The sequence below is a fragment of the Somniosus microcephalus genome, unplaced genomic scaffold (assembly GCF_052327205.1).
Source record: "Somniosus microcephalus isolate GS21.2 unplaced genomic scaffold, FLI_Smic_1.0 unresolved_chr1, whole genome shotgun sequence".
NCBI lineage: Eukaryota > Metazoa > Chordata > Chondrichthyes > Squaliformes > Somniosidae > Somniosus > Somniosus microcephalus.
In genome coordinates this window covers 66,253,795-66,276,303 of record NW_028225179.1, presented here as the reverse complement: position 1 = coordinate 66,276,303, position 22,509 = coordinate 66,253,795, and the positions used below count along the sequence as shown (strand labels likewise).

At 52.3% G+C, this 22,509-nt stretch overlaps 1 protein-coding gene across 1 annotated transcript in view; it reads left to right on the top strand.

Moving 5' to 3' along the window:
* The first annotated feature begins 2,930 nt into the window (after positions 1-2,930).
* Positions 2,931-22,509, top strand: part of LOC147095450 (cytospin-A-like) — a 119,847-nt gene continuing 100,268 nt past the window's right edge. The window contains exons 1-3 of the mRNA XM_085974595.1: positions 2,931-3,353; positions 9,897-9,970; positions 21,331-21,500. Coding sequence (XP_085830721.1) covers positions 9,965-9,970; positions 21,331-21,500 — 176 coding nt within the window. The 5' untranslated portion in view covers positions 2,931-3,353; positions 9,897-9,964. The remainder of the gene's footprint in view (positions 3,354-9,896; positions 9,971-21,330; positions 21,501-22,509) is intronic.

Here is a 22,509-nt window from a genome sequence, read left to right as displayed (position 1 = left end):
TTGGAAAGGTTACCTGTAAACATCTGACATTATTCTCTGACTATATAAGCTGTGTCTTTATGCATTTCTCCACTTCACCGGACGCAGGAGCAGCGCTCCGAAAGCTTGTGATTTCAAATAAAGCTGTTGGACTATAACCTGGTGTTGTGTGACTTCTTACATTTGTCCACCCCAGTCCAACTCCGGCATCTCCACACCAGAAAAAAAAATGCCATTGAAACGTAGCTGGAGTCGCCTGCGTAGCCTCCTGCCTGGCCCAATGTCGCACCTTACATCGCAATGTGCTGCCGAAAAGAGTCGATACAATTCGACGGCCGAATCGCCGCCTCTGCCTTTTCTCTGATCGGCGCTTCTAATGCCATTGTTGACGGTGCAATTGTCTATTGGGTAATAGCGCCATTCACAACGCCTCAGATAATGAAGCAGTCTGTGCCCGCATGCAACAAGACCTGGATGACATTCAGACTTGGGCTGATAAGTGTCAGGTAACATTCACGCCACAGAAGTGCCAGGCAATGACTATCTCCAACAAGCGAGAGCCCAACCACTGCCCCTTGACATTCAACGGTATTACCATCGCCAAATCCCCCACCATCAACATCCTGGGGGTCACCATTGACCAGAAACTTAACTGAACCAGCCACATAAATACTGTGGCAACAAGAGCAGGTCAGAGGCTAGGCATTCTGTGGCGAGTGTCTCACCTCCTGACTCCCCAAAGCCTTTGCACCATCTACAAGGCACAAGTCAGGAGTGTGATGGAATACTGTCCACTTGCCTGGATGAGTGCAGCTCCAACAACACAAGAAGCTCGACACCATCCAGTACAAAGCAGCCCGTTTGATTGGCACCCCATCCACCACCTTAAACATTCACTCCCTCCACCACCGGCGTACCGTGGCTGCAGTGTGTACCATCTACAAGATGCACTGCAGCAACTCGCCAAGGCTTCTTCGGCAGCACCTCCCAAACCCGCGACCTCTTCCACCGAGAAGGACCAGGGCAGCAGACGCATGGGAACACCACCACCTCCAAGTTCCCCTCCAAGTCACACACTATCCTGACTTGAAAATATATCAGCCGATCCTTCATCGTCGCTGGGTCAAAATCCTGGAACTCCCTACCTAACAGCACCGTGGGAGAACCTTCAACAGACGGACTGCAGCGGTTCAAGAAGGCGGGTCACCACCACCTTCTCAAGTGCAATTTGGGATGGGCAATAAATGCTGGCCTTACCAGCGATGACCACCTCCACATGAACAAAGTAAAAAAAATTCAAATCATTTTCCGCCACTTCCTGTCAGCTGTGACTCAGTGGGCAGCACCCTTGCCTCTGAGTTAGAAGGTTGTGGGTTCAAGTCCCACTCCAGCAACTTGAGCACAACAATCTAGGCTGACATTCCAGTGCAGTACTGAAGGAGTGCCACACTGTCGGAGGTGCCGTCTTTTGGATGAAACGTTAAACCGAGGTCCCGTCTGCTCTCTCGGGTGGACATAAAAGATTCCATGGCACTCTTTCGAAGAAGAGCAGGGCGGAGTTCTCCCCGGTGTCCTGGGGCCAATATTTATCCCTCAATCAACATCACTAAAAAACGGATTATCTGGTCGTTGTCACATTGCTGTTTGCGGGAGCTTGCTGTGCGCCAATTGGCTGCCGCGTTTCCCTGCATTACAACAATGACCACACTTCAAAAGTACTTCATTGGCTGTAAAGCGCTTTGGGACGTCCTGAGGTCGTGAAAGGCGCTATAGAAACGCAATGTGTCTTTGTTGCCAGTGACAATCCTTGATCTCCGACTACACATGCGCCAATCTTATGACTGCCCTCAATCTGATCCCGTTTGTTATCTCAGTGATTGACAGGGAGGGATGACATTGTTCCACCCATGAATGGGCGGATGTTGTTTAGGGGGCGGTAGGCTGCAGGTTGTCTTTTTTTTTGCTGGAGCTGAGGGAGCGGAGATTTTTATTTGTTTTATGGGATGTGGACGTCGCTGGCAAGGCCAGCATTTATTGCCCATCCCTAGTTGCCCTTGAGAAGGTGGTGGTGAGCCACCTTCTTGAGCCACTGCAGTCCGTGTGGTGAAGGTGCTCCCACAGTGCTGTTAGGGAGGGAGTTCCAGGATTTTGACCCAGCGACGATGAAGGAACGGCTATACTTCTAAGTCAGGACGGTGGTGGTGGAGGGAGTGAATGTTTAAGGTGGTGGACGGGGTGCCGATCAAGCGGGCTGCTTTGTCCCGGATGGTTTCGAGCTTCTTGTGTGTTGCTGGAGCTGCACTCATCCAGGCAAGTGGAGAGTGTTCCATCACACTCATTAATTGTGCCTTGTAGATGGTAGAAAGGCTTTGGGGAGCCAGGAGGTGAGACACTCGCCGCAGAATACCTAGCCTCTGACCTGCTCTTGTTGCCACAGTATTTATGTGGCTGGTCCAGTTAAGTTTCTAGTCAATGGTGACCCCCAGCATGTTGATGGTGGGGGATTCGGCGATGGTAATGCCGTTGAACGTCAAGGGGCGGTGGTTAGACTCTCGCTTGTTGGAGATAGTCATTGCCTGGCACTTCTGTGGCGTGAATGTTACCTGCCATTTATCAGCCCAAACCTGAAAATCGTCCAGGTCTTGTTGCATGCTGGCACAGACTGCTTCATTATCTCAGGAGTTGTGAATGGCACTGAACACTGTGCAGTCATTAGCGAACATCCCCATTTCTGACCTTATGTTGGAGGGAAGGTCATTGATGAAGCAGCTGAAGATGGTTGAGCCAATAAAGTCGGAAAAAAGTTGTGCCGTTTCAGAGTTGAATCCCGAGATCGCAAGTTTGGGTAAATTTTCATTAAAAATTGCGTGTCTTGCGATTAATTCGTGAGAGTTGGCACGACTGCAAACTACAAATTAGTCCTGTTGCTCCACTGAGCCTTTGCAACTAGAAGTGATGTCATTGGCAAGTGATGTCATTGGGAAGTGATGTCATCTGGGACGTGATGTCGTCGGGATTTGGTGGGATGTCGAATCATGATTTGGCCAATATTTAAGCGCAGACATTGGCTGCGATGAGAAGGAGGGCTCAACCAACTTGGTTTTCGTGCTTGGAACTACAGATTGGGTTTTAAGTCCAGTTGTTAGTCCTAACTTTTATCTCTTGCTTATCTTGGAAGGAACTGGGACAAGGCACGGCACCGGGGGAGGTAGTCTCCGCTCTGGGCTGGCACGCGTCGCCGCTTCGGAGCGACCTCGAGGAGGGAGGGGCCGAGGCAGAGGGCCTAAAGGAGAGGGCTGCACGCTTGGAGGAGGAGAGCAGGCGGCAGGTTGCCAAGGCCACTCACGACCAAGAAATCATCTCACAGCTCCAGGGTAAGCATGGGGCGGTCGGATATTCGTAGGATTGTACAGCATAGAAGGAGGCCATTCAGCCCAGGATATGGGGAGAAGGTGGGTAGGTGGGGTTGGGGGATATGGGGAGAAGGTGGGTAGGTGGGGTTGGGGATATGGGGAGAAGGTGGGTAGGTGGGGTTGGGGATATGGGGAGAAGGTGGGTAGGTGGGGTTGAGGGATATGGGGAGAAGGTGGGTAGGTGGGGTTGAGGGATATGGGGAGAAGGTGGGTAGGTGGGGTTGAGGGATATGGGGAGAAGGTGGGTAGGTGGGGTTGGGGATATGGGGAGAAGGTGGGTAGGTGGGGTTGGGGGATATGGGGAGACGGTGGGTAGGTGGGGTTGGGGATATGGGGAGAAGGTGGGTAGGTGGGGTTGGGGATATGGGGAGAAGATGGGTAGGTGGGGTTGAGGGATATGGGGAGAAGGTGGGTAGGTGGGGTTGGGGGATATGGGGAGAAGGTGGGTAGGTGGGGTTGAGGGATATGGGGAGAAGGTGGGTAGGTGGGGTTGGGGATATGGGGAGAAGGTGGGTAGGTGGGGTTGAGGGATATGGGGAGAAGGTGGGTAGGTGGGGTTGAGGGATATGGGGAGAAGGTGGGTAGGTGGGGTTGAGGGATATGGGGAGAAGGTGGGTAGGTGGGGTTGAGGGATATGGGGAGAAGGTGGGTAGGTGGGGTTGAGGGATATGGGGAGAAGGTGGGTAGGTGGGGTTGAGGGATATGGGGAGAAGGTGGGTAGGTGGGGTTGGGGATATGGGGAGAAGGTGGGTAGGTGGGGTTGGGGATATGGGGAGAAGGTGGGTAGGTGGGGTTGAGGGATATGGGGAGAAGGTGGGTAGGTGGGGTTGGGGATATGGGGAGAAGGTGTGTAGGTGGGGTTGGGGATATGGGGAGAAGGTGGGTAGGTGGGGTTGAGGGATATGGGGAGAAGGTGGGTAGGTGGGGTTGGGGATATGGGGAGAAGGTGGGTAGGTGGGGTTGAGGGACATGGGGAGAAGGTGGGTAGGTGGGGTTGAGGGATATGGGGAGAAGGTGGGTAGGTGGGGTTGGGGATATGGGGAGAAGGTGGGTGGGTGGGGTTGAGGGATATGGGGAGAAGGTGGGTAGGTGGGGTTGGGGATATGGGGAGAAGGTGGGTAGGTGGGGTTGAGGGATATGGGGAGAAGGTGGGTAGGTGGGGTTGGGGATATGGGGAGAAGGTGGGTAGGTGGGGTTGAGGGATATGGGGAGAAGGTGGGTAGGTGGGGTTGGGGATATGGGGAGAAGGTGGGTAGGTGGGGTTGAGGGATATGGGGAGAAGGTGGGTAGGTGGGGTTGAGGGATATGGGGAGAAGGTGTGTAGGTGGGGTTGGGGATATGGGGAGAAGGTGGGTAGGTGGGGTTGAGGGATATGGGGAGAAGGTGGGTAGGTGGGGTTGAGGGACATGGGGAGAAGGTGGGTAGGTGGGGTTGAGGGATATGGGGAGAAGGTGTGTAGGTGGGGTTGGGGATATGGGGAGAAGGTGGGTAGGTGGGGTTGAGGGATATGGGGAGAAGGTGGGTAGGTGGGGTTGGGGATATGGGGAGAAGGTGGGTAGGGGGGTTGAGGGATATGGGGAGAAGGTGGGTAGGTGGGGTTGATGGATATGGGGAGAAGGTGGGTAGGTGGGATTGAGGGATTTGGGGAGAAGGTGGGTAGGTGGGATAGAGGGATATGGGGACAAGGTGGGTAGGTGGGGTTGATGGATATGGGGACAAGGTGGGTGGGTGGGATTGAGGGATATGGGGAGAAGGTGGGTGGGAGGGGCTGAGGGATATGGGGAGTGGATGGGATTGTGAGATTTGTGGAGTGGATGGGTTGGAGATATGGGGAGAAGGTGGGTAGGTGGGATTGAGGGATTTGGGGAGAAGGTGGGTAGGTGGGATTGAGGGATATGAGGAGAAGGTGGGTGGGAGGGGCTGAGGGATATGGGGAGTGGATGTGATTGAGGATATGGGGAGAAGGTGAGATTGTAGATTGGGGATATAACGAGGTTGGATTAGTGGATATGGGCGAAGGTGAGTTGTGGGCAAGCTGTCTCTCAACAAAGATTGTGATTGTTGAGCCTAATGGGCTTGTTTTATGATTATGTGTCCTGTGTGCCTCTTACAACAATGTCCCAACTAACCTGCCACGACAGCCATGAATTTGTCCGGTAGCAAAATACTGCGGATGCTGGAAATCGGAAGTAACAACAGAAAATGCTGGAAAAACTCAGCAGGCCAAGCAACATCCGTGGGGAGAGAAATAGAGTTAACGTTTCGGGTCGAAACCCTTCTACAGAACCCTTCTGTAGAATGGTTTCGACCCGAAAGATTGACTCTATTTCTCTCTCCACAGATGTTGCCTGGCCTGCTGAGTTTTTCCAGCATTTTCTGTTATGAATTTGCCCGGGATTGACACTTTTGTGTTGTAGTTCCATATTACCGCTACCAGAGGGCGATGCTGCTCTACCTCCCCCTGACGGATTGGCAAAGTGAACTTAAGGCTCCAGCCGATCTCCTTCATCATACAGTCTGTGGGGTGACAACTGACAGGGCTCACCATATACACGCACATCTCACTCAATTACACAATCCCAATGGACCCAACCCCTTCCCATTCACTCCCATTGTACTGAATCCCAATGGACCCAAATCCCTTTCATTCACTCCCACTGTACAGAATCCAACTGGATCCAACCCTTTCCCATTCCCTCCCATTGTACAGAATCCCAATGGACCCGACCCTTTCCCATTCACTCCCATTGTACAGAATCCCAATGGATCCAACCCCTTCCCATTCACTCCCATTGTAGAGAATCCCAATGGACCCAAGCCCTTTCCATTCACACCCAATGCACAGAATCCCATGGGACTCAACCCTTTCCCATTCACTCCCACTGTACAGAGTCCCAATGGATCCAGGGCCTTCCCATTCAACCCTTCCCACTCACTCCCATTGTACAGAATCCCAATGGATCCAACCCCTTCCCATTCACTCCCATTGTAGAGAATCCCAATGGACCCAACCCCTTCCCATTCACTCCCATGGGGAAGGGAGATGTGTCCATTGGCCTCTCTCTTCCCAGCCTGGGTCTCCAAATGTGGGCCCCACAACCCTTCTGGATCCCATTGAGGGCCAAGGTCGCAGGAACTGCCAGAGCAGATCCGGCCACCCACTCATCCTTCGCAGCCACACTTACACTAACTTTGCCCGTGGGCCCCCGGGTGAGTTCCTCCCTCCCCCGAACGCACCCACGCAACTCTTGGGCCTCCCCCTCCCCTACACAATCTTTCTCGGGCCATCACCACCCACCCCCGGGGAACGCGTCCCTATCTGACAAGGCGCCCGCGCTTCCCCATCATGACTCCTCAACAGCGAGGTCTCCCGCAAGTGAACTTCGGTCAGGATAGTGCTGGGTTGGGGGCCGTGCCCCACCCAGCTGGGGCCACCTCTTCTGCATAGCAGGAGTAGGCAAGTTCCTCCGGACCCTGTCCGGTTTTTCCCGAAGGTCGCTACGGGGTGTCCCTCTGGATTCATCCGGTGGCGAGGTGATCCCCAACATTCTGTATTCATATCTTCATTCGATGCCCAGCTCAGGCTGGGCGAACGGGGCAGCTTTTTTGTCCAATCTCTTGCAAAAACTTAAAAGGACACACAGCCAGGTCTCACTGACCTGCTGCCTTAGGTGGAGACATGGTCGGGTCCCTTGACCTCGGACCAAAATACAAACATTTGGCACACATGTAAACTTAAACTCTTTAAACTTAAACTTAAAACTAGTTATATCAACAAAACTTAAAATACACCTTAAAAGCACGCTATATGCACACCAAAGCTATAATACAAATGCCGCCTGTCTCCGGACGTCCAGGCTAATTCTCTGGCACTGTCGCAGATTACTGCTGGCTGCAGCGAAGCTGGGCTGCCTCCTGTCTCTGGTCCCCCGCAGCTTATGGCTGCTGGTTGGGGACCTCTCTTCTTTGGCTTCTCCCTGGTTCGGGAGGCCGCCTTACTCCACTGTAATGTGGGTGACCATCTTGTCTCGGGCTTGCGGACCCGCTGAGACCTTCTGAGGGGCGTCTCTGTGGGGGAAACTTTGGCTGGCGGACCCTGAGCCAGGGTCGCAGCCCTAGCTGGCTGCGAACCTTCTCCCCCTGGTGCCAACAGCCTGCACTGTATAAGATACCTGGCAGCCTGTCGGTACTCCGGGTTTGCCTCCTTTTCCCTGCCCACTCCTGTGCTGGGGGCAGGTATTCCCTCACCACCCGCTGATGGTGGCTGCAAATCCTCCTCTCCAGGTCCACAACCTGGTGCCAGCTCCCCCCCTGTGTCCTCTGTAAGAGGGATTGCTATCCCAGCCTCCCCAGGGTCCCACATCATGGGGGGGACCACTCTGGAAGCGGGCTGGGAAGCTGGTCCTTTTAAACAGGCGACTGCGCCTGCGCGGATCTCCTTTTGGCAAAACTCTCCCCTCAGGTGCGCGACCGCGCCTGCGCGAGCAGTTTCAGTGGATGGCGTGGCAGCAGCCTGCAGATTTCTGATCCCAGGCTGCTGTTTCTCTGTTCTTAAGCCACCTAACTCACTCAAATTCAAACTTTGGTTAAAACTAGGGTCCCACTGGGGCGGGGAAGTGTCCCAATTTGTGGGCTGGACAACTTTTCCCTGGAAACAAGCCACAGTGCCTGTCTTTACTTTCTGTGAACTTGCACTTGACTTCTCAGATTTATACAATTTACACTGGTTGGCGTGGAACCACTTTGTGCACCGGGGTAGTTTTACTGCATAGACCATGGGGCTGGCCCTATCCACTATACTGTAGGGTCCCATGTAGAGTGGCTCTAAACTTCCCACCTGGGCATAGTTCCTTACCATCACTAAGTCTCCTATCTCCCACTGGTGGCTCTTACTAGGCTCGAGCAGCAGCCGGTTATTCCGATGCGGCTTCCCCATGCTGTCTGCTGCCTGCCCATAAATCCGTTTTAGGTGTTCTAGGAGGTTTCGGGCGAATTTATCCCAGTTTATTTCCTGCATGGGCCCTAGCTATGCCTGCCTGTTCATGGGATATGTGGAACACTCTTTGTTCCAGTCCTACTCAGGTCCCCTCCCTCACCTCTTTTTGCGGTACATCGATGACTGTATTGGTACCATTTCCTGCTAGATAAGTTCATTCATTTTACTTCCAATTTCCACCCTTCCCTCACCTTCACATGGTCCATCTCCGACACTTCCCTTCCCTTCCTTGACTTCTCCGTCTCCATTTCTGGCGATCGGCTTTCGACAAACATCCATTAAAAGCCCACTGACTCCCACAGCTACCTGGACTACACTTCCTCCCACCCCGCTTCCTGTAAGGACTCTATTGCATTCTCCCCGTTTCTCCGTCTCTGCCGTGTCTGTTCTGACGATGCCACCTTCCATACCAGTGCTTCCGACATGTCTTCCTTTTTCCTCAACCGAGGATTCCCCTCTACTGTGGATGACACGGCCCTTGACCGTGTCCATTCCATTTCCCGCACTTCTGCTCTCATCCCTGCCCCTCCCTCCCAGAACCACGATAGGGTTCCCCTTGTCCTCACCTTTCACCCCACCAGCCTCCACATTCAACGGATCATCCTCTGCCATTTCCGCCACCTCCAACGTGATCCCACCACCAAACACATCTTCCCCTCACCTCCCCTTTCAGCATTCCGAAGGGACCACTCCCTCCGCGACACCCTGGTCCACTCCTCAATCACCCCCAACAGCCCGTCTCCTTCACCTGGCACCTTCCCGTGCAAGCGCAGGGGATGCAACACATGCCCTTTTACCTCCTCCCTTCCCACTGTCCAGGGCCCCAAACAGACCCTTCCAGGTGAAACAGCGATTTACTTGTACTTCCTGCAATTTAATATACTGTATTCGCTGCTCACGATGCGGTCTCCTCTACATTGGGGAGACCAAACGCAGATTGGGCGACCGCTTTGCGGAACACCTCCGTTCAGTCCGTATGGGTGACCCTGAGCATCCGGTCGCCTGTCACTTTAATTCACCGCTTCACTCCCACTCTGATCTCTCTGTCCTCGGCCTATTACATTGTTCCAATGAAGCTCAACGTAAGCTCGAGGAACAGCACCTTATCTTTCGATTGGGCCCTTTACAGCCTGCATAGAGTTCAACAATTTCAGATAATTATCTCTGCCCCCATTTTTCATGCTGTATTATTTTGCCACTCCCATTTGCAACATTTTATCTTTCCTGTCTCTTACAAAAGTACAGGATGTTCTTTCTATTTCTTCCTCCCCTCCTAACACCCCACACCCCCCGCTGTCTCTGCACCTGCTTAGTATCGATTACATCTCCAGCTTTTTCCAGTTCTGATGAAGGGTCCCAGACCTGAAACGTTAACTCTGTTTCTCTCTCCACGGATGGTGCCTGGCCTGCGGAGTATTTCCAGCATTTTCTGTTGTTATTTCAGATTTCCAGCATCCGCAGTATTTTGCTATTGTAACGGGGTTATCGACTGGTTTTCTCTTCCCCAGATTTGGTCGTATATCTGAGTTCGGACGGGGAAGAATTGAGGACCGAAGTGAAGAGACTGAAGGAGCAGATGAAGGTAGGAATTGGGACATGGTCTTGTTGTCTGGAGTGGGCCAGGACCCTCCATGGCGGGTACGGTCCCTCTCTCGCTCTCTCTCTCTCCACCCCCGCCCCCACACCCCACCGAATGTACTGGCGTTCCCTGGGGATACAGTCCCTCCCCAGAGGCCATTCCCCACGAGCCTAGACAGCAGACGTTCGACCTTGGGGTGAGGTGGGAGTGACAATTACAGACAGACCTGATTCTGCCCTCACCGTATCTCCGCACCCACCCACCGCCCCTTGCAAATGGGACCGGAGTGGGGGGTCCGTCACTGGGCAATGACGAGAAGCTCCTGGTCCTCATGCTTGAACCTTCGAATTGACTCCCTCCGAGGCTCCACTGCGAGAGGAAGGCCTGATTGGCCCCACTCCCCAAGTCCCGGTTGCTATGGGGATGCTCAGTGACAACATTCGTCCGCTCTCAGATAACTATCAGTTCCCAGGGTTCCTTTTGACCTCCCCTTCCCCACTCCCACTCCGTGGGACTCTGCTTTTGATCCAAGTTTATATTTAAAAGAGTACATTTTGTAAATATTTAACATTCAGGCCTCTTTCTCAATCCGGATATCCACTAACTCCTTGAGCTGGTCACGTCAGTATAAATTGTGACTTCCTATTGACCTGGCCATCAGTTCGCCCTTGCTCAATCCTGGAACGAATCATCACCCATTCAGACATCTTGTATCTGCGATGTTTGACAATGTGGGACTGAGCCCCACACACACAGAGCAGGAAAGGCCCAGGCTCCATCCCCGGCCTAGTGCTGAGTGAGCTGATCTCACCCAGTGTGGGGCTGAGGCCACACCTCCCCCCCTGCTCCCCCTCCCCCCACACACAGAGACACAGAGCAGGAAAGGCCCAGAGAGGGGAACAGAAAGGGCTCTGGGGCCCATGATGTCGATGTATCTGTGAAGATCTCTGGAGTTGGGAAATGTCGGTCTGGGTGAATGACTCAAATCTGACTGCATTCCACTTGCTTGTGAAAATGACCTTTCGAACCAGAAGGCACAGTCTCGGTTAAACAAAGACCGCCAAAATATCCTGTTCCCTCCGATTGAATCACAGCTCAGTCTGATTAAATATTGATACTGGGACAAGCACCAATCAACATCAGTAGAGATACAGTCAGTGACACAGGGCACTGAGGGAGAGAGCCCACTGAGTGACAGTGTGAGGGAGCTGGATTAACATCAGCAGAGATACAGTCAGTGACACAGGCCGCTGGGGGAGAGGGGTTACTGATTGACAGTGTGAGGGAGCTGGATTAACATCAGCAGAGATACAGTCAGTGACACAGGCCGCTGGGGGAGAGGGGTTACTGAGTGACAGTGTGAGGGAGCTGTATTAACATCAGTAGAGATACAGTCAGTAACACAGGGCGCTGGGGGAGGGGGGTTACTGAGTGACAGTGTGAGGGAGCTGGATTAATCAGTAGAGATACAGTCAGTAACACAGGAGGCTGGGGGAGAGGGGTTACTGAGTGACAGTGTGAGGGAGCTGGATAAATATCAGTGGAGATACAGTCAGTAACACGGAGGGCTGGGGGAGAGAGGGGTTACTGAGTGACAGTGTGAGGGAGCTGGATTAACATCAGCGGAGATACAGTCAGTGACACAGGGCGCTGGGGGAGAGGGGTTACTGAGTGACAGTGTGAGGGAGCTGGATTAACATCAGTGGAGATACAGTCAGTGACACAGGGCGCTGGGTATTACGTCCGTGAATGATTGAGACACGGACAGCAGGAGTTGAGCAAAACAAGTCTTTACTGATGGAAGTCAATAGTGAAACTGAAAACAACTAGCGCCTTTTATACAGGGGTGGTCACTGCCGGTACTGCAGTCTGAGACCAGTTATTCTCTTAAAGGTACATACACAACAATTCCTCCCCTTTTAGATAAACAGTACATAACATTCATTTAACAACTAAATGATAACTATTTACAATCACAATTACGGTTGCTAGATACATTGGTTAAGTTTAAGCAATTATAAGTTCAGTCTTTGAGGAGGCTTCCTGATTCTGTCTGGATAACGCCTCTTTGGGGTATCAGGTTCTTCTGGTAATGTTGAGTCGGGATCAATGTCGTTGTTTGGTTCATCTGCTGCCAATATTACCGGTTCTGCGGTAGCTGCAATTGGAACGTCGATTTCATTACCAGGTGTATCAGATCGTGGTGTGGAGTTGACGTTTTCCAGTGACTCTAGAATTTGGTCAGCATGGCGTCTTACAATGCTCTCCCCAACGTCCACGGTATACATGAGAGGTCCTTGTCGTGTACAAATCGTTCCTGGCTGCCATTTCTCAGTGCGGTAGTCCCGGGCCAAAACTGGTTGACCTATCTTAAAACTCCTGGTCGGCCTTTCATTCATATTCTGAAACTGCCTGTTCTCCACATCTCTTCGGACGTTTGGCTTAACCAAATCCAAGCGGCATCGTAGTCTTCGATTGAAGAACATCATGGCTGGAGTTTGGTTGGTAACCGCATGTGTCGCATTCCGGTAGGCAAACAAGAAGTTGTCCACCTTGTGTTGTAGGGGTATATCTTCATTACACATTGCCTTGATAGCCTTCTTGAATGTTAGGACAAACCTCTCGGCCAATCCATTAGTGGCTGGATGATATGGGGCAGATGTGTAATGCTTAACACCATTGTTCTTTAAGAACCTCCGGAACTCTTCAGACACAAACTGTGGTCCATTGTCAGAGCAAATCTGTTCAGGCAGCCCATTCCTGGCGAATATGGTTCATAAGACTGTGATAGTTTTTTCCGTGGTGGCTGAGGACATTTTTATTACCTCTGACCACTTTGAATGTGCATCCACCGCAATTAAAAACATCGAGTCCATGAAGGGACCAGCAAAATCAATGTGCACCCTTTGCCATGGAGATGAGGGCCACTCCCATGGATGCAGAGGAGCTTGTGGTGGGGCGTTTTGGACCTTCTGGCATCCTGCACAGCTCTTGGTCATCTCTTCGATTTCTCTATCGATTCCCGGCCACCACACAAACGCTCTGGCTAAGTTCTTCATTTTTACCCCACCCAGAGGACCCTCATGAAGCTCATTGAGCACTCTATCCGTCAACTTAGGTGGAATTACTACTCTGGATCCACACATCAAGGTTGCTCTGCACACTGACAGCTGTTCTCTTCTCGGCGAGAATGCTGGCAGCAGTGGTTCGCCATGTGCTGGCCATCCCTTCACCGTTAAATCATAGACCCAGGAGAGTGTCGGGTCATTTCGCGTTTCCTTTTCTATGTTTGCATTCGTCACAGGGAGACATTCGACTATGGTCGAGTGGAATAACTCCATTGGATCCACTGCAAGGTCTTCTTCTTCCACCGTCGGCAACGGTAGGCGTGACAATCCATCAGCATTTCCATGCTGTTTAGTTCCTTTGTACTCGATGTCATATTGGTGTGCCCCTAGGAAAAGGGACCATCTCTGCAGCCGTTGTGCTGTCATTATCGGTACGCCCTTCTGAGGGTTGAAAATGGAGACAAGAGGTTGATGATCGGTTAGTAGAGTAAATTTTTGACCGTGCAGGTAGTGATTGAACTTCTTCACCCCCCACACTAGGCTGAGGGCCTCTCTGTCAATCTGGGTGTAGTTACGCTCGGCAGAAGTTAATGAGCGTGACGCAAAAGCTATCGGCCTCTCTAAACCATCAAGGAATTTACGTGACAGTACCGCCCCAATGCCGTAGGGAGACGCATCACACGCCAGTCTGATCGGCAGTGCTGGGTTGTAGTGAGCCAATACTTCCCTTGAAGTGATTAAGTCCTTACTCTTCTGAAAGGCCCGCTTACAATCATCGCTCCATTTCCATGCTACCCCCTTTCGTAGCAGGGCGTTCAGTGGGTGCAGAATTGTCGACAAATTCGGCAAAAACTTATGGTAGTAATTCACCAATCCGAGGAATGACCTCAGTTGCGACACATTTTCAGGCGCTGGGGCCTTAACAACCGCTTCAATTTTGTCAGGGGACTTATGTAACCCCTCTTCATCAATCACGTGGCCACAATACGATATCTGTTTCTTAAAAAATTCGCACTTGGGGCGGTTGGCTCGCAGCCCATGTTCCCGTAGTCTAGTGAGCACCTGTTCTAGGTTGTTAAGGTGTTCACTGTCATCTTCACCTGTCACAAGGATGTCGTCCAAGTAACACTGAGTCCCCGGAATCCCTTGCAGGACTTGTTCCATCGCTCTTTGCCATATTGCCGGAGCCGATGCTATTCCGAATACCAATCGATGATACTGGTAAAGACCTTTGTGAGTGTTTATCGTGAGATACTTCCTAGAGGACTCTTCAACCTCCATCTACAAATATGCTTGTGCCAGGTCAATTTTTGTAAAACGCTTCCCTCCAGACAGTGAGGCGAAGATGTCTTCTATCCTTGGAAGAGGATATTGTACTGTGTGAAGGACTGGGTTCACCGTCACCTTGAAATCCCCACAGATGCAAATCTTCCTTGGCTCCCCGGACTTATTGCTTAACGTTTTCTTCATGACAGGAACAATGGGTGTCGCCCACTCGCTCCAGTCGACCTTAGACAACACGCCTGCCTTCTCCAGATTCTCCAGCTCTGCCTCGACGGCTGGGCGAATTGCATATGGTACCGGTCTTGCTTTGAAAAACTTGGGAACTGCATTCTTTTCTATTTTTATCGAGGCGGCTACGCCTTTAAGCGTGCCCAGTTCTTGTTGAAATACCTCTTTGGCGTTAGCTAAGATTGTTGACAATCGTCCAGGAGTGACGTCTTCATCTTTTTTACCGTCCACCGTCATTGCATGAATGGAGTGCCAATCTAAGTTTATCTTCCTGATCCATTCCCGTCCCAATAACGGTGGTCCACCATTTGGCAGTATGTAGAGATACAATTTCCGTATTTTCTTGCCGTTGTATTCGACAGGCACCCTTATTTTTCCTCTGGGGTATACTTTTTGCCCCGTATACGTCGTCAAGACGATGGATGTCTCTCTCAAGGGTATGTGTGAAAATAGCCGCTCGTAGTCTCGTCGATTCATGACGGTTAGCGCTGATCCTGTATCCAATTCCATTTTAACTTGGGACCCTGCTATCGTGAGGGTGACCCAAATGGTTCGGTGATCCTCTTTTGCGATTACATTGTGAAGTTTGAGACAGCTTAGTCTCCTGTTCCCGGATTCACTATCGCTCATCTGGTCTTCGGATCTACTGTCCATCATCTTTTGTACTTTCTTGTACGGTTCCTTAGTAGCCTTTTTGTTGTGCTGGTCTTCTTCCCAGACCTGAAAACTTGTGCAATGTGTCCCATCTTCCCGCATTGCCTGCATATTTTGTCTTTGGACCAGCAGTCCTTCTGGTCATGGTTAGTTCTGCCGCAGCGATAACATTTTGCAAATCCCCGTGTCATTTCGTGGGTGCCGTATTCCTGTGGTTTTTGTTGAATTTCTGCAGCTCCCCTGGCTGCTGCTTCATACAATACTGCCACGCTGAAAGCCTTATCCAGCGTCAGCTCTTTTTCTGAGAGTAACTTCTTCTGTGTTCCTTCACTCAGGAGTCCACAGACAAATTTGTCCCGTAGAGTATCTGCCAGTCCTGCTCCAAACTGGCAGTGCTTTGATAGCTTGTGTAGTTCCGTAAGGTACTCAGCATTGCTCTCATCTTTATGCTGAGTTCTCCTGTGGAATTTAAATCTTTCTGCTATCAACAGCGGTGCAGGGTTTAGGTGTTCCTGTAGGACAGCAACAATTTCGTTAAAACTCTTCGCCTTCAGTTTGGCTGGAGTAATCAGGTCCCGCAATAGGCCGTACGTTCTAGCGCCCATTAAGTTTAGCAATATCGATGCCTTTTTCCCCTCCGCTATTTCGTTTGCCTCGAAATATACCTCGACTCTTTCCACATACGTGGTCCAGTCCTCTATTGCATTATCAAAAGCAGTGATACAGCCAGTCTTCGGCATCTTGCAAATCTAAAATGGCGCCTCCCGCGCTTTGCCTTCTTCCCCGCTGATTAAGATGGCGCCTCCCGCGCTTTGCCTTCTTCCCCGCTGTTGTTCGCGCTGCTTTCCGCGGTTCCCGTTGCAACCTGCAGCTCCTCGCGGTTTCTTGCGCGTTTAATATTTCTTTTTTTTATTATTTTCCTGTCGTGGAACAACCCTGTGGGACTCTTGCCTCCCTCTTCGCGGGTCTATACGCAGCCCGGCTTCGTAGCACTGGCCGCGCCCTGTGTGCTCCACCCTCTCTCTCTCATCTTCCCGACAACGCTGCTCGGCCCCGTTGCAAACCACCCGCTCGAGTTCGCGACCGCCGCAGCCCAGGAAGGATCAGTGCACTACCTGCCACCAGCCCGATTAGCTGAAGCACCGTCGACAGGAACCAGGCCCCGCTTCCGACAGCTTCTCCAGCAATCTTCAACTCCGCAAACACAGGGGCGGATGCCCATGGTCGACGCCCATTTCTACTGCCTCTTACTTTCTTTTCTTTCTGGCCTCGACCTCTGCTCACTTCGCTGTAGGAATGGATCCCAGGAGGTGGTGCAGACTGTAGGTAGGTTCGTATCTGCTCGTCGCCAGCATTACGTCCGTGAATGATTGAGACACGGACAGCAGGAGTGGAACAAAACAAGTCTTTACTGATGGAAGTCAATAGTGAAACTGAAAACAACAGAGGCTCACTAGCGCCTTTTATACAGGGGTGGTCACTGCCGGTACTGCAGTCTGAGACCAGTTATTCTCTTAAAGGTACATACACAACACTGGGGGAGAGGGGTTACTGAGTGATAGTGTGAGGGAGCTGGAGTATAATGTAGGGAAATGTGAGGTTATTCACTTTGGTAGGTGGAATAGAAAAATAGAATATTTTTTAAATGGTGATAAACTTTCAAATGTTGTTCAGAGACATTTGGGTGTCCTCGTGCAAGAAACACAGAAAGCTAGCATGCAGGAACAACAAGCAATAAGGAAGACAAATGGCATGTTGGCCTTTATTGCAAGGGGGTTGGAGTATAAGAGTAAGGAAGTCTTGCTACAATTGTACAGGGCCTTGGTGAGACCACACCTGGAGTACTGTGCACAGTTTTGGTCTCCTTATCTAAGGAAGGATATACTTGCCATGGAGGCGGTGCAACGAAGGTTCACTAGATTGATTCCTGGGATGAGAGGGCTGTCCTATGATGAGAGATTGTGTAGAATGGGCCTGTACTCTCTGGAGTTTAGAAGAATGAGAGGTGACCTCATTGAAACATACAAGATTCTGACTGGAATTGACAGGGTAGATGCTGAGAGGTTGTTTCCCCTGGCTGGAGTGTCTAGAACAAGGGGGCATAGTCTCAGGATAAGGGGTCGGTCATTTAAGACTGAGATGAGGAGGAATTTCTTCACTCAGAGGGTTGTGAACCTTTGGAATTCTGTACCCCAGAGGGCTGTGAATGCTGAGTCTTTGAGTATATTCAAGGCTGAGATCGATAGATTTTTGGACTCTAGGGGAATCGAGGGATATGGAGATCGGGCGGGAAAGTGAGTTGAGGTCGATGATCAGCCATGATCTTATTGAATGTGGAGCAGGCTCGAGGGGCCGAATAGCCGACTCCTGCTCCAAATTATTATGTTTTTATAGAAACATAGAAACAGAAGATAGGAGCAGGAGTAGGCCATTCGGCCCCTCGAGCCTCCTCCGCCATTCAATGAGATCATGGCTGATCATCCAAATTCAGTACCCTGTCCCTGCCTTCTCCCCATATCCCTTGATCCCTTTAGCCTTAAGAAATATATCCAACTCCTTCTTGAATATATTTAATGAATGGCCTCAACTGCCTTCTGTGGTAGAGAATTCCACAGATTCACCACTCTCTGGGTGAAGAAATTCCTCCTCATCTCTGTTCTAAATGTCCTACCCCTTATCCTTAGACTGTGACCCCTGGTTCTGGACTCCCCGACCATCGGGAACATCCTTCCTGCATCTAGTCTGTCTAGTCCTGTTAGAATTTTATAAGTTTCAATGAGATCCCCTCTCAACCTTCTAAACTCTAGCGAGTACAAGCCCAATCGACCCAATCTCTCCTCATACGTCATTCCTGCCATCCCAGTTATCAGCCTGGTGAATCTTCGCTGAACTCCTTCCATGGCAAGAACATCCTTCCTCAGATAAGGCGACCAAAACTGCACAAAATATTCAAGATGTTCTTATTAACATCAGTAGAGAGACAGTCAGTAACCATTCATGACGTCAGGACATCCCAAAGTGCTTTATAGCCAAGGAAATAGTTTTTGAAGTGGAGTCACTGTTGTAATGTAGGAAACGCGGCAGCAAATATGCGCACAGCAAGCTCCCACAAACAGCAATGTGATAATGACCAGAAAATCTGTTTTCTAGTGATGTTGGTTCAGGGATAAATATTGGTCCCAGGACACCGGGGATAACACACATGCTCTTCTTCCAATAGTGTGGGATTTCACGTCCCACCTGAGTGAGCAAAAAGGGCCCTCGGTTTCACGCGTCTTCCAAAATACGGCACTTCCGACAGTGCGGTGCTCCCAATACTGCCCCACCGACAGTGCCGCGCTTCCAGTACTGCCCCTCCGATAGTGCAGCGCTCCCTCAGTACTGCCCCTCCGACAGTGCGGCGCTCCCTCAGTACTGCCCCTCCAATAGTTTGGCACTCCCTCAGTACTACCACTCCGACAGTGCGGCACTCCCTCAGTACTGCCCCTCCAATAGTTTGGCACTCCCTCAGTACTACCACTCCGACAGTGCAGCGCTCCCTCAGTACTGCCCCTCCGACAGTGCAGGACTCCCTCAGTACTGCCCCCCGACAGTGCAGGGCTCCCTCAGTACTGCCCCCCGACAGTGCAGGGCTCCCTCAGTACTGCCCCCCGACAGTGCAGGGCTCCCTCAGTACTGCCCCTCCGACAGTGCAGCGCTCCCTCAGTACTGTCCGTCCAACAGTGCCGCGCTCCCTCCGTACTGCCCATCCGACAGTGCAGCGCTCCCTCAGCACTGCCCCTCTGACAGTGCAACGCTCCCTTAGTACTGCTCCTCTGACAGTGCTGCGCACCCTCAGTGCTGCCCTCCGACAGTGCAGCTCTCCCTCAGTTCTGCCCCTCCAACAGTGCAGTGCTCCCTCAGTAGTGATGCTCCGACAGTGTTGCGCTCCCTCAGTACTGCCCCTCCGACAGTGCAGCACTCCCTTAGTACTGCAGCTCCGACAGTGCAGTGCTCCCTCAGTACTGACCCTCCGACAGTGCAGCGCTCCCTCAGCACTGCCCCTCCAACAGTGCAGCGCTCCCTTAGAACTGCTCCTCTGAGAGTGCAGCGCACCCTCAGTGCTGCCCTCCGACAGTGCAGCGCTCCCTCACTACTGACCCTCCAACAGTGCAGCTCTCCCTTAGTACCGCCCCTCCAACAGTGCAGCACTCCCTCAGTACTGCCCCCCGACAGTGCAGCGCTCCCTCTGTACTGACCCTCCGACAGTGCAGCGCTCCCTCAGTACTGACCCTCCGACAGTGCAGCGCTCCCTCAGTACTGACCCTCCGACAGTGCAGTGCTCCTTCAGTACTGACGCTCCGACAGTGTTGCGCTCCCTCAGTACTGCCCCTCCGACAGTGCAGCACTCCCTCAGTACTGCTGCTCCGACAGTGCAGCGTTCCCTCAGTATAGCCTCTCCGACAGTGCAGTTCTCCCTCACTACTAACCCTCCAACAGTGCAGCTCTCCCTCAGTACCGCCCCTCCAACAGTGCTGCACTCCCTCAGTACTGCCCCTCCGACAGTGCTGCACTCCCTCAGTACTGCCCCTCCGACAGTGCAGCACTCCCTCAGTACTGACCCTCCGACAGTGCCGCGCTCCCTCAGTACCGCCCCTCCAACAGTGCAGCACTCCCTCAGTACTGCCCCTCCGACTGTGCCGCGCTCCCTCAGTACTGCCCCTCCGACAATGCAGCACTCCCTCCGTACTGTCCCTCCGACAGTGCAGCGCTCCCTCAGCACTGCCCCTCTGACAGTGCAGCGCTCCCTCAGTACTGCCACTCCGACAGTGCAGCACTCCCTCAGTACTGCCCCTCTGACAGTGCAGTGCTCCCTCAGTACTGCGCCCCAACAGTGCAGCGCTTCCTCAGTACTGACCCTCAGACAGTGCAGCGCTCCCTCAATACTGCCCATCTGACAGTGCGGCGCTCCCTCAGTACAAACCCTCCGACAGTGCAGCGCTCCATCAGTACTGCAACTCTGACAGTGCCGCGCTCCCTCAGTTCTGCCCCTCTGACAGTGCCGCGCTCCCTCAGTACCGCCTCTCCGACAGTGCAGCACTCCCTCAGTACTGCCCCTCCGACTGTGCCGCGCTCCCTCAGTACTGCCCCTTCGACAATGCAGCACTCCCTCCGTACTGTCCCTCCGACAGTGCAGCGCTCACTCAATACTGCCCCTCTTACAGTGCGGCGGTCCCTCAGTACTGCCCCTCCGACAGTGCGGCGGTCCCTCAGTACTGCCCCTCTGACAGTGCAGAGCTCCCTCAGCACTGCCACTCCGACAATGCAGCACTCTCTCAGTATGCCACTCCGACAGTTCAGCACTCCCTCAGTACTACCCCTCCGACAGTGCAGCGTTCTCTCAATACTGACGCTTCGATAGTGTTGCGCTCCCTCAGTACTGCCCCTCTGACAGCGCAGTGCTCCCTCTGCACTCCCCCGCCGACAGTGCGGCGCTCCCTCAGTACCGCCCCTCCGACTGTGCGGCGCTCCCTCACTACTGACACTCCAACAGTGCAACGCTCCCTCAGTACTGACCCTCCGACAGTGTGGCACTCCCTTTGTACTGCCCCTCCGACAGTGCAGCGCTTCCTGAGTACTGCCCCTCGAACAGTGCAGCGCTCCCTTATTACTGCTCCTCTGAGAGTGCAGCGCACCCTCAGTGCTGCCCCTCCATCAGCGCAGCGCTCCCTTAGTTCTGACCCTCTGACAGTGCAGAGCTCCCTCATTATTGATGCTCCGACAGTGTTGCGCTCTCTCAGTACTGCCCCTCCGACAGTGCAGCACTCCCTCAGTACTGACCCTCCGACAGTGCAACGCTCCCTCAGTATTGCCCCTCCGCCTGTGCAATTCTCCCTCAGTACGGCCCCGCTGACAGGCAACCGGGGAATGTCAGGCCTGGATTAATGAGGCTCGAGTCTCACGTGGCTCGAACCCACGACCTTCTGGCTCAGAAGGAGGGGGCGGGGAGAGGGAGGTAGTGTGGGAATGAAATACTTGCCCGGCGTCTCCGCCAGCTCCCTCTCAATCTCGCTGGGAGGAGTCGGTTGTCAGCTTGGCAACCGTGCTGCAATCTCGGCCTAGGGACTCAGGCTTCTGTTCTCCCCTTAGGCCGAGGCAGCGGACTGGCTCCAGTTCCAGAAGGACATGCACCTGGCAGTGACGGTGGCCGATCGACTGAGGTTGGAGACTGAGGCGGACATGGAGGAGCTGAGGGCGAGGCTACGGGAAGAAGAGGAGAAGGGCGGAAGGCTGGAGAAGGAGCTGGGAGAAATGAAGAGGTACCAGTGGAGAGGAGTTTTTAAGAACATAAGACCATAAGAACATAACAAACAGGAGCAGGAGGAGGCCATTCGGCCCCTCGAGCCTGCTCCGCCATTCAATAAGATCATGGCTGATCTGATCTTGGCCTCAACACTTTCCCGCCCAATCTCCATATCCCTTGACTCCCCTGTAGCTCAAATATCTGTCAATCTCCGCCTTGAATATATTCAATGACTCCGCCTCCACAGCTCTCTGGGGTAGAGAATTCCAAAGATTCACGACCCTCTGAGAGAAGTAATTCCTGCTCATCTCCATCTTAAAAGGGTGCCCCCTTATTCTGAAACTATGCCCCCTAGTTTTAGAAACCCCCACGAGGGGAAACATCCTCCTTGCATCTACCCTGTCGAGCCCCCTCAGAATCTTATGTTTCAATAAGATCACTTCCCATTCTTCTAAACTCCAATGAGTATAGGCCCAACCTGCTCAACCTCTCTTTATAAGGCAACCCTTTCATCTCCGGAATTAACCTGAACTGCTTGCAAATCAAGTATATCCGTCCTTAAATAAGGAGACCAAAACTGTACGCAGTACTCCAGGTGTGCTCTCACTTACAATTGCAGCAAGACTTCCTTACTCCTATACTCCATCCCACTTGCAATAAAGGCCAACATTCCATTGGCCTTCCTAATTACTTGCTGTACCTACATGCTAACTTTGTGTTTCATGTACGAGGACCCCCAGATCCCTCTGTACCGCAGCATTCTATAGTCTCTCTCCATTTAAATAATAATTTGCTTTATCATTCTTCCTACCAAAGTCGATAACCTCTCATTTTCCCACATTCTCATTCTCCATCTGCCAAATTTTTGCCCACTCACTTAACTTGTCTATATCCCTTTGCAGACTTTGTGTCCTCCTCACAACTTGCTTTCCCACCTATCTTTGTGTCATCAGCAAATTTGGCTACAGTAATTATTATCATTTGGCTACAGTAATTATTATCATTCTTGGGGTGTGGGCATTGCT